Here is a 12,467-nt window from a genome sequence, read left to right on the forward strand (position 1 = left end):
ACCGGATTCTAATGCGGAGGCTGCCCAAATCCGTATATATGGCTCAAAGTTACAAAACATTTTAATGTTGGGGTGACTGCTGGAGAAAATTAAATCATTACTAAGCCAAGTGCATTATGCACCTAGTTATTCAAGCATACAACCCTTTTATCCCACACCTAGTTGTCAAACAATAGATTTTGGTCGTTCTTACATTACCAAAACACTCCAATTAGACCCTCACTTGTGTTATTCGGCCCATTTCTCTTCATCAAAAGGAATATGCGAGACTGTCCATCTCAGAACGATAACCTATCAGAGACTAATTTACATGGTTACTTAGAAAACAAGTTCTTATTAGGACTAGGTGCAATTAAATAATGTACTTTTTTGTGGTGTTAGCCAACATGCACTGGACAAAGCAACTCTGAAAGAGACAGAGTTGTGTAGTAATGAAGACCTCAGGTGACCTCACACCCACTGCTACTCTGTAAGCCAGATTACTACAAATTGCTAAATTGGGAGTATATTAAATCAGGTAGAGCTAGCAAAGCGTACTGCACTATGCAGTTCTTTCTATGTACCCCTTGGCATAAATATCACACAATCCCAACTCAATTATATAACACATGCAGTGTTTGCATGTACTCCATTCCGTAAGTATACGGCGCAACCCCAATTCAGTTATGTGGCATTAAAAAAATATTTAAATACCAGGTTTTACATTTACCACCATATTCATGCGGCACTTAAAGTAATGGAAGGTGCAATTTTCATAACCCAGGAAGTGTTCCATTAATACTTTTACAGAGCAATAAAACGAGTAAGTAAATACGTTCACACTTTACTAACGTTACGCAGTTACTGCCTTATGTTTCTCATTGTTAGGAGCAAATTGTTGTAACCAGTCACATGCACTGTAAAAATAAAACTATGATTTACTTTGTTGTGACGTGGTGTGAGGACACGTGTGAAAATACCAATAACTTTACGTGCACGTTTCTCTTATCAATTAGGGGGCCGCTCTTCTGCTTTTGGGTAGAGATAAATACGGAAATACTTAAGCTTCAGTTTATTTGTATGGTGTGAATAATTGTCTGAAAGCCACGTAGTAAGAGTTATACGAATCCGTTACCCAAGTGTGCCCCTCAAAAGTTGTTACCCAGTTTGCGAACTGCAGAACCATGCACCAGGATAGCTCGCTTGCACCCCCTCCCTGGATTGAGTGGAATAAATGTTAACGGAGACCTGCAAGTCACGCGCGGATGTCGAACTATGGCAGCATTAACCCGCAACGTATTGTGAGCAAAAAGATTGAACGGGTTGAATGGGTGGGTTGTACGAGAAGTCTTCAACGACACTATTGACGATAAGGGGCAGCGCTTCTGACTCTAGGGCAGCTTTCATGAACACCCTCATGGAGAACCGCTGTGTTAGTCACACGTTTTGCCCAACAAAAGCTGCCAACACATTCATGAGTATGGCTCATTAGCGTAAGCTAAGTGTCTAAAAAACGATGGCCTGTGGTTCTATACTTTCTCTGCCGTGTCCTAAAAAGGGCACCGTAGCAACGAATAGGTTATGTCCTCAGCACGCAGTGCCATTGGAAAACATTCCCGGGCTGTGCCGGTAAAACCAGTAGCCATGCGCCAGATCAAGCAGGTGGAGAGGCGGGAAGACGACGCATTGCTCTCATCCATCTCATCCGCGTAGAACCGGTGGAAACGACCAACAATCCTCTACAACTTAGAAACACACGAAAGGAAACCAGCCACGCCACGCAGCCTATGTGCCCGAAGTCTATCTACCCGCTGAACAGTCGCTCCGCCCTCCTGGTCTCCCCATTGGACGATAGGGCGACTTGAATTTGCCCGTTGCGTCCCTGTCTATTCAAACCTGCTGATGATTGGGTCGCCCCTGCTGTCCTTCACACTCGTGGCTGGGCGCCTTCCGTGTTTGGGGGAGGCGGGAGGCCGGAGAGCGTGCGCTCTTGTTAAGCTTCCTGCTGCGGTTGTAACACTAGGGACGCCGGTAGGAAGGGAGCGAGGGAGGGGTGGGAAGGAGCGGCAGCCATGAGCCAGTCAGTTGGTCGGGTCCGGAGCCTTCCTGGAGACCAGGGGGAGGGGCCGCGATTGTGGGGGAGAAGTAAATAAACATCTGTCTGCCGCAGCCAACGGGCGTCTGACCCGCCCCTCCCCCGCTTGCCCTGAACCGGTCACTGGCGTCCCAGCCAGGCGCGTGCCCCAGTCAGCTGCTCTGCAGCGCGCGCGCGCTTGGGATGGCCCGTCTGTGTGGCGCGCGCCCCCCGTCGCTGGCGCCCGCCGCTGCCATGGAGAGCGGCAGGAGGGAAGGCGGGGTAGAGGGGGCAGAGGCTGGAGCAGTGCGGCCCTGACCCGCTCGGGTTTCCAGTGGCCGGGACCCCTGCACCACGGAGAAGAAGCAGTCGCCGGAGGGACGGCGGAGATTACCTTCTCTTTACCCCATGGGGTGACCGCACCCGAGTGACCCTATCCCAGGTGTGTACCGACGATTAACCCGTTTCCCCCCCCCATACAGGAAACGCCCGACCCGCAGCATGTATGTAACGAAGGGATTAATAGAAGTATCACTAGTTATCTGAACAAGAGCACCTTTACTGAAGGACTGTGAGTGGGTCAGTAATACTCTTCCAGCGCGGGACTGGCGCGCACCCTCGTGCCCCACTTCTCTTGCGTCGACTCTTGTTTGGTTTCTGTTTTGTTACACCGCGGCCTTCTTTGTGCCTTCTGTTCCACCTGCCCCAGCACGCGCAGGTGCTGCTCCGCCTGCACACACTGTGAAGTTGTCTGTTGTCGGGATAGTTGCATCTGTTCCTTTTCTGTAGGACAAACCCTGGACGCTCGTATGTCCGGGGCCCTCAGTTCTCAAGGTTTAAGAGCCCAGGATTTCACCCAAAGTGTAATATCGGCAGGTGTAAACAGCACTCTACAGTAAACGAATAGGCACTGCTCAAAAAAGTTGACGTGCCTCATCGCGGTGCTCGCTCTAGACCCAACCTGTAACTTTCAGGCATGATGCACGCACATTGTACAACAGAAAGCAGGTGTCTGTCATTGCGCTGTACTGAGTGTGCACACTCCAGCAGTTGGGAGGGCGGAGTATACACTTCCTACTGCATCGCAGCAGGCCTTTGCCTGTACTGCGAGTCTGGTGTACACCTATATCGTGAGCTTGCAGGGCTCTTTCGTCAGCCACCCAGAAGACAATCTGCACATGAAGATAGCATGCAAAGGTCTCCTGTCCCTGAGGAGTTCGCTGAGACCGGAGAGAGGCAGTTGCACCGTGCATGGGGGGTTTAGCACATACAGAGAACTCGAATCCAAGGGTGTGTACTGCGTTTAAACGGAAGATAAACATTCCATAGCACCAGCCACTAAAACATGACTTCATATGTTCCCCATAAAGGAAGTTATAGCCATGTAATTCCCATACGCCCTATGCATTAATTGGTATGCTGGAACGGTGGCTCAACATAATTGAGAAGGCTGGGCTTCAGGCCCGCACCCCAACAAGAGCAGTGGCAGGTCAGAACAGGACACATGTTAAACGTCGCCTTGGCCTTGCTGTGCACAAAGGTCCGGCAATTACTAACGTAAAGCATTTCATTGTTAGCCCCTGCATTCATATGCATCCTTTTTTTAGGCAATTGAAATTGCACTGTGGGTTTAGTAGATGCATGCCATGGTAGAGAGGGGGACAGGAGACTACTCGGTTTCACAGCAGTGTTTAAGTGGGTGCTTTCAGACTTAAGCAGAGAGGTAACTGCTTGTAACATTGAAGCTGCACTAGAATAGTCTCATTAGAATGCGTAAAGAAGTTGGATGCCCCCAACATAATTAAGTTTGCTCCTCCCCCACTGTCTCTGACCCATCATTTGAAGGTTAGCCCCTCCAAAAATGTAGGTTTCGTTGCACCCATGTGCAGGATCTGCACTCTGCAATCTTCATTTACCTTTGAATGTGCAAATGTGGGCATGGCACCAAAGGCTTTAAAAGGTCAGAAACCAGATTTATATATGTATGGAGGGTGAGCAGTACAATGCTTGCTGGTGCAACTCGCTCATTTCCAGCTCCTGCCCCGCATTTCATTTTCTGCAAATGCCCCACAGCAGCCTCCCGCTTGTAAAACATCTTCCTAAGCAGGGGCTAGCAGCAAAAGGCTAATGTTGTGGATTAGATACACCGTTCGCAGCTGGGTCACCATAAGTCAATTAGACAGACGGTTGTTTAAGAGAACAGTAGACGACCAGGAAGAAAATCGAGCTTTACGAGATAAACTCATGTCGTGGCTGCTGTAATTTGGGTCGCACCCACATAGATTGAGACGGGGTTGCCCGAGAAGCCCACGCTTGACCTGTCCACTTTAGTCTATGCTCATTGGCCGAGCGTTTCACTTGTGTCGTGCAGAGCAGATAACTCGACTCGGCCAGCACCGATCCATGTGACATTCTACGATCAGTTAACTGTTAAGATGCTTAGTTAAGAACACAACCTTTGTAATATGTTGAGATGGTTCCTAAAGAAAAAGTTTGAAATGGGGGGACACTTTGAAGAATTGTGTTTATACTGACAAAAGTTCTGCTAAGAAAGAACTGGTGGCAGGCGCGTCGAGAAGCAGCATATGGCAGTAAAAGGAGCACAGCTGGAGGTAGCATTTCCATCTGAACATGATGTCAGAGCAGCTGACAGCCTGCCATCCCTCAGCCTTTTATTCTAACGCACAGACAGGGAGTTAGTGTGTGCGGATCTGTGTGGGGAGAAGATATCTTATTCCCCTCGAACATCGTCTCCACTTTGCATCTGTCTCGCTTAGTCCGATTTTTTTTTTTTTTTTTTACCGATTTAACAGACCTGGAGCCAGCAAGACTCCGAGGAGAGGACTTAATCAGGTTTATGTATACTAAAGGTAGGACTAGCGGGAGATGCAGTTTATTCTTGTCTTGTTTGTTTATTGAATTCAGTTGCAATTGCATTACTTTTAATTCGGTTTAAATGGTAATCTTAATTTCTGACAACTAATGTAAATCGACAGATCTGTTTAAAGCAGTTGAACGGCAACTAATGTAGTTTACGTTTAGCAGTTTTGTACTAGTCAAATACTTTACAGCTTGAAACATTTCCCCGCACTCACAAATATATATATGAACTGAGATATTCAGTGAATAGAACATTGTTTTCATGTTTTTGATTATAAAAGCATTCGAATTCTGTTTATTGTGAAAATTATTCCCCCTTCGGTTAAAACGTTGGCTGACAATTGACAGGATTTTATCACTTTGCTGTTTGGGACTCTTGTTAGGACCCAAGCATGCATCTGTCGCTCTTTTAGAAAGCAGTTTGCTAGTTTTGTTGGGACCCACGGTTCTTTTTTTTTTTTTTTTTTTTTTTTTTTTTCCCTATCTCGCATTGAGTTATTTCGCTTTGGTATAACAAGTGATTATTTGAAGGAGTTTTTGTGTAAGTGACTAATTTAGGACTTGTAGCTTCGAGCTGCCTGAATTGGCCAGACAGCTGTAATCGCACTCCTCTATTCTTAATCTCTTTATCTGGGCAGCAGCTGCCATATGGCCACAGTCAGCTGGATCAGATGTTTATAAGCTTCCTTCTTCGTCCCTCTGTCCTTTCAGCCTCCTAATTTGATCACAGCTACCTTGCGAGCTGCCCTCCAATCTTTATTTTTAGCCCTCTTAGGGATTAGGATTGATGTGGGCTTTGGGGCACTTAAAGTGATTGTGTTGTAAATCTTACAGCTTTTATTTGAACAGTAGTTGCTTTTTTGTCGACTTTATTACGTGGGGCAGCAAAGTTTCAGCTTGGCCACAGAAAACCGCAGCTGAAATCTTATTTTAAGCAGCCACTGAAACATTCACGTTTTGCATTAATTGACTGGCAGGAGATGAACTTTTAGTCAGTGAGTATAATCTTGTTGAGTGATGTGAACCAATCGGTTTCCCGTTAACTTCTTTGCATCCTCTATGGTGGTGTCTGTATGTCATCCCTCGGTTGGGTGGGGTATTTTTTGCCAAACAAGGGGCTAGGATATGCACGTGCTTGTTTCAATTGCGATTGTTGGTGTCCGCGGTACGAACACTTTCTTCGTGGTTTCCAGAGTGCCTTTGTTTGACACATTAAAGACATTTCTGGGTAATTACTGCTTCAGGTTTCTGAAACTGCCGATTTACGCCTGCCTTGTTTTACGTTCAACTGTTGCTTTAGTTTCTATGCTCCATTTGTTGTAAAAATAGATATTTCAAAAGATCGCCAGGTAGTCCCTTTACCCAGTAGACTGACTTGTGCTAAACTAAATCTCCAGCTTACTCTTCCATTTACAGGCAGATTCTTTCTTTTTTTGCATATCGGACCATGATAGTCAGTAGTTGTGTTCATAATACAGATTTCACACTTATTTCCGAATACAGCTCTTTATGTTCATAGCACATTAGCTGTGCGTTCTAGGAGAGTACAGAATATATAAAGCGACTTTGACACCAATTTCTAACTTTCTTTTTGTTGGCTGGATTTGCTTGTGTGTCCTGTAAAGTGAAAATATATTTCTGCCAGACAATTCAATTGGACTCTAAACTCAACATGCATTAAATGGCAGGTGCATGTATTGCTTAAAAATTGCTTTCTTTAAGTGTGAAATCTTTTTCAAATATAGCTGTAGTGGTTTTAGGTTATTACAGTAAACCTAATTAAAGTCTTCGATTGTTTTTTGGTTTCACTCAAGAAGTAGGTATTTAATGACGACAAACATGCGATTGTACTTTTTTGGAAAAGAACGTTGTGAAACAACTACTTGGAAGTGGAGGTGTGTTTCTTTTTAACATTACTATTCTGGGGGTGAGATTGAAGTGTTTTGGGTTATATAGTGTTCTGGTGGTTTTTGTGCATGTAAACGTGATTAGAATCAGGAAAATGCACTCGGATGTCAGAGAAAATGTGTATTCTTCAGCAAAAGCTTGTAAAAAGTTTACTTTCAAATTTTAATAGTATACGTTTCTGTTTGCAGGTTATGAAGACAGCATGGAGTTTCCAGACCACAGCAGACATTTGCTACACTGTCTGAGTGAGCAAAGACTTCAGGGCTTTCTTTGTGACTCCACTGTTCTGGTAGGAGATGCCCATTTTCGAGCACACAGAGCTGTGCTTGCCTCATGCAGCATGTATTTTCATCTCTTTTATAAGGACCAACTAGACAAAAGGGACATTGTTCATCTGAACAGTGACATTGTTACAGCCCCAGCCTTTGCACTTCTCCTTGAATTCATGTATGCAGGAAAGCTCCACTTCAAAGACCTACCCATTGAGGACGTCCTAGCAGCTGCCAGTTATCTCCACATGTATGACATTGTCAAAGTCTGTAAAAAGAAGCTGAAGGAGAAAGCAACCACTGAGGCAGACAGCACAAAAAAGGAAGAAGACACCTCAAGTTGTTCCGACAAAGTGGAGAGCTTCTCAGATGGTAGTAGCCACATGGCAGGCGAGCTACCCAGTGATGAAGACGAAGTAGAGGATGAAAAATTGGTTACTCTTCCTATCAAAAGGGACTTGGCAGCAGAGGCTGGGAACATGTGGATGAGATTGCCTTTGGACTCAGCCAGCATTCCCCTGTCTAGTGGAGAGGTTGACGCGCACTCAACAGCAGCTGGAAAAACAGTAGCTAGTCCCTGCAGCTCAACAGGGTCTTTGTCCCACAGGTCTGTCACCTCTGCGCGGGATGCAGCAGATGTAGACTGTGTGCTAGACCTATCTGTCAAGTCCAGCCTTTCAGGGCACGAATCCCTGAACAGCTCTTACTTCTCTTCACAGGACATGGTGAGAAGCAACCTGCTGCATGTGAAGATGGAGAAAGAGAATTCTTGTGAAGGAAGTGAAATTGGTAGTAATGACTATGACATGGAACATAGTACTGTGAAAGAGAATGTGACTCTAAATAATCGAGTACTGTACGAAGCTGCCCATCTGGCTCCCATCAGGGAAGATTCAGTTTTAAGGGAGCTTGATCGGGAAGACAAAACAAGTGATGATGAAATGATCACGCCAGAAAATGAGAGAATTCAGGTTGACGGTGGTATGGACAGTGCTCTGCTACCTTATGTCTCGAACATCCTTAGTCCTGCTGGCCAAATTTTCATGTGTCCCCTTTGCAACAAAGTTTTTCCTAGCCCTCACATCCTGCAAATCCATTTAAGCACGCACTTCCGAGAGCAGGATGGGATCCGCAGCAAGCCCGCAAATGATGTCAATGTTCCGACCTGCTCTTTGTGTGGTAAGACTTTTTCTTGCATGTACACACTGAAACGCCATGAGCGGACTCATTCAGGTGAAAAACCCTACACGTGTACTCAATGCGGGAAGAGCTTCCAATACTCTCACAACCTGAGCCGCCATGCAGTGGTTCACACACGCGAGAAGCCTCATGCCTGTAAATGGTGCGAGCGCAGGTTCACACAGTCAGGAGACCTTTACAGGCACATCCGGAAGTTCCACTGTGAGTTGGTGAACTCTCTTTCTGTCAAAAGTGAAGCACTGAATTTACCCACTGTCAGAGACTGGGCCTTGGAAGATAGTTCTCAAGAACTTTGGAAATGAAACATTGTATATATGTATAAAATAATATCTATATATCTATACGTATATATAAATTATATGTATTTGTGGTATGGTCTAAAAGCAGTCCAGTTTCCTTGAACCGAAAGTTTGGGTATTTACTTTTTTGCACTTTAGGGCTGCATGATCATTTAATTTAATTAAAAGTGCTGAATCGGTGAAATTATGACAGCGGAAGGGAACAACGTGGATGAGCTGCTTTTGGACAAACCATGCATATGATTCACACAACACTTTACTTTAAACACATTTTTCCCCCAGACCCTTTGCATGGCTATTAGGTTTTGGCAATCGCATCCTTCTCCTTAAAGTTAACGCCCCGTGTCTGCACAAACCTTGTTTGCATTCTGAGCACTTCAAGTCGACCTAGTTCTTTAAAGAAGCATTCCCATGCAATTTGTAATACGTAGCTGGGATGCAAGGTTTTTCATGTGGGAAAACTGTGCACAAGCCAGTAACTGAAGGACCACAAGCAGAATAATTTCAGCAGGTTACAGTTGTGTGAACGGTAGCAAACATCGTATTTGTTTTTTTCTAAAATCTAGTGTTTTACGTCCTCGACAATGTAATGACCTGCTAAGACAGTACTTGAAATCAACCAGTTGGTCAAGATCAAAACTGAACGCTGCACCTCAACTGAAAATAGATTTGGGTTTGGGGAAAAATGAACAGGTTTTTTTTTCTTCTTCTTAAATAACACATGTGCAAGTCTGCGTCAGGAAGATGGTGGTGTCATAACATAACAAACCAAGCCTGAATATCCCCAACATTGTTCTGTTTGCCGTCTAATAGAAAACTAGCCTGGTGGTGGCTGACATTTTCTTTTGGCATTTTTCACAACTGTTTAAGTCCTTATTGGCTATTGGAAACCTGAATGCTTTTAGACCAAAACGAAAAAAAAAATGTTGGATCATCACTTTTTAACAAGCAGTTAATTTAAAATGAGTCCATGGCACTGGTAATACATGTCTGGAAGATTCCTACTGGAAAACCTCTGCACGCACACTGGGGTTCTTTGAGAGTTTGTCATGTGAAGGTCCTGCTTGGACAGGATAGCGCCACTCCAGCAGTGCTAAACTGTTTTTTTTTTCTTTTTTTTAAAATGTGAATCATTTTTCTTGTACACTGTAATTGGTTCTTTGGGGAGGGATGAGCAAGAAATTTATCTTGATGCTCTTAGTCGTACCTATCAACGCTACAGGCATGCACGAGTTATCAATATATTTTTTGTTATTGTTTGGATTGTATACATTTAAATACGTGAGTTGAAACTTATTTAATTTGCTGAACTAAAATCCTAAAAACACTGTTCGATATGGTGTTATGAAGAATGATCTAAATGCACTGCTTTTATTTAAGTTGTTTTTGGTTTTGATATGTTAATCTACTTTCCTGCTGTCCATAAATTCAAGCTGTTGTGTTTTTGTTTTGTTTGTTTAATTAGTTTGTTTTGCTGAACGAACATTTTTATATTTTAAGCTACACATTTTAATTGGTTGCACACGACAAGAGAAATGTAACTGTTTACACACTGGCTTAAAAATGTGCATTATGCATTTTTTTTTTTTTATTTAAGAAACTCGAAACAATAATTGTACAAAAAAGCACCCGCTTAAACTCTAGGCGTGCATTTGTACTTTGGCTGGACATTTTTGAGAAATGCTACTGCACCAGTTGACAATGGGTTGTTCCTCTTCTCTCCCCATTGAAAAGATTCTCTGAAGCGAATAAGCCCAGGGCGAATGGCTGGAAAACTTTGGGCATGGGGAGGGGCAGGGTGGAATAGAGGAGGGGGAAGGTTGGGAGTAGGTTTACTGCACTCCATGAATGGGAGGCTCACACAAGTGTGCTTCTCATAACCCGCGCACAGGGCAACGCAGTTCTGCAGTGTTTCATGTCCCCGCCTTGCACTTACAAATAAGGTCTACAAGAGTAGCATGGTCAATTTCAGCATGTATTGTTCTGTTCTACTCTTGTTTAAGATTTGATCGCCTTAACTACTGTAACCGCCACCTATTTCTGAGCTCAAGATACTGAATGGAAAATCCATTGTGTGCTGCTGGACCGTTTTTGGACTGATTGGTCAAATGCTGGGTGAATTTGGCTCTAATGGCATTCAAAACAATAAAAAGCTGTGAAACTGGCCTTTGGAGCTTTCTTTTAGTTACTTGAAGAGTTTTTCAATCGTTTTATTAAGATTTATGTTGAAATGTACCTTTTAAAAAAATAAAAAAAAGAATGAAAAAAATCTAGAAAAGACAATCCGTGTCAGAAAATAGCAAAACTTTTTTCAACTTGTTGTGGTCCCTGAGAGAAAATGCAAGGTATCTCATTAGTTTCACTTTCTTCCATTGTTTTAAGATTTAAACTGACATGTAGCTTTGACAATCATAGTATGTTTTATTTTCCCGAGGAGGGGAATAACTTATAATGCTGTTTAGTTTTGTACCTTTTTGGTGTGTTCTTGGTGAATTTAAAAACTGTGTGCTAACTGCAATAAATTATATGACCTGAAAATAACCACTGCCGTTTTTATTGCATTATTGTATATTACACATTGGGAATTATTTGGGGGTATGGAATTGAAATACAAATCGTGTTCCACGCATGTGATGTATGGCTAGTGGGCATCACCTTTGTTTGTGACCTCAAAGGTCAAACCATAATGATTTGCTCTTTATACATGTTTTGAGTTATCACATATCTTATATTAACAATACATTTCAAGCGTGAGTACTTTGCTGAAAGAATAAGGTAAGCCATTCGGACGAAATGAAGGCAAACTAATACAGTGCAGAATACATCTTTTTCTAGATTTCAATGCATTGTTGCCACATTTAGACTTGATGCATCCTCATTATTTGCTGTGATACGTTTTCAGTTGTAGAAGCGGGTGAATTGTCAATTGCTTGTAGTGGCACAGGAAATGTCTACTCGCATTGTTCAAGGCGAGTGTGAGTCTTAGACCAGATTGACTCAGAAACTCTGAATCAGCGTTTTGAATAATCTTTTTCTAACATTGATTCGCGTTTCTTGATCTGGTTTCCTGTTTCAATTTCACTTTACACAAGTTGATAATAGGTTATTTACAACGCGCTTAAACCCAGAGGTTTTTAAGTGCAGACCCGGGTTTCCAATCTGTGTTACTCCATGTCGTCTTGCTTCCAAGGCGAGCACGTTGCCATCGAGCTGCCCTCCCAAGACCAGTTCAGCATTGAATAGCTCCTTTAAACAAATAAGCCATATTTCTATGTATGTAGTGGAAGTAAGTATGTGCTTCTGTTTCCTGTTATACATTGACTTTCAGCTAAAACTTTATAATTCTTCTATTTTATTGGTCTAGGCACTATATTCACTTGCTGAATAAAGAATTTAAAATATACACATATCAAATGTCAACAAGGTAGTACATAGAAAGCAACATGTGCAAGGTTCATAACCCTTTCTCTTTACCTCTATGCACTTAAATCTGATGGAAAGTGGAGCATAAGCTAACCCTCCCATCTACTTCCTCCCCCACTGCACCTGTTGTGGAAGTTAAACATGTACTCCTCTTTAGGGGATATATAGCAGTCCCAGGTGCCAAAATCTATATGAACAGGTTTTGGTCTATATTGACAGGTTTTGGGACATCTTTTCTTAAGCTTTTGTCACAGTGACTGAGGTGATGTTTCACACAATGATGGGAGCATCGCTTACTTCACCTCCCATGACATTGAGTAATAAGCACAATAGCGTTTCTTGGGAAGGTGCTCACGTTGTACTTTCTTTTGCTCGTGCCCTCCTTTCTTAGTTGGTAGAACTAATGATTGTGAAACCATATATACAGCACACTTT

At 43.2% G+C, this 12,467-nt stretch overlaps 1 protein-coding gene across 3 annotated transcripts; it reads left to right on the top strand.

Annotated features, from left to right (window-relative positions):
• The first annotated feature begins 1,975 nt into the window (after positions 1-1,975).
• Positions 1,976-11,150, top strand: ZBTB18 (zinc finger and BTB domain containing 18). Of its 3 annotated transcripts, none has more exons than XM_069607964.1 (2): positions 1,976-2,495; positions 7,030-11,150. In XM_069607964.1, exon 2 carries the CDS (start codon positions 7,044-7,046, stop codon positions 8,610-8,612), a length of 1,569 nt encoding a protein of 522 aa, XP_069464065.1. In that variant the 5' UTR covers positions 1,976-2,495; positions 7,030-7,043; the 3' UTR covers positions 8,613-11,150. The 3 variants fall into 3 exon arrangements, with proteins under 3 accessions (XP_069464065.1, XP_069464064.1, XP_069464066.1); XM_069607963.1 differs by lacking the exon at positions 1,976-2,495 and adding an exon at positions 4,653-4,923; XM_069607965.1 differs by lacking the exon at positions 1,976-2,495 and adding an exon at positions 5,689-5,928.
• Positions 11,151-12,467: the final 1,317 nt, after the last annotated feature.

Source organism: Ambystoma mexicanum, chromosome 4q, assembly GCF_040938575.1.
Source record: "Ambystoma mexicanum isolate Mex_15411 chromosome 4q, UKY_AmexF1_1, whole genome shotgun sequence".
Classification (NCBI taxonomy): domain Eukaryota; kingdom Metazoa; phylum Chordata; class Amphibia; order Caudata; family Ambystomatidae; genus Ambystoma; species Ambystoma mexicanum.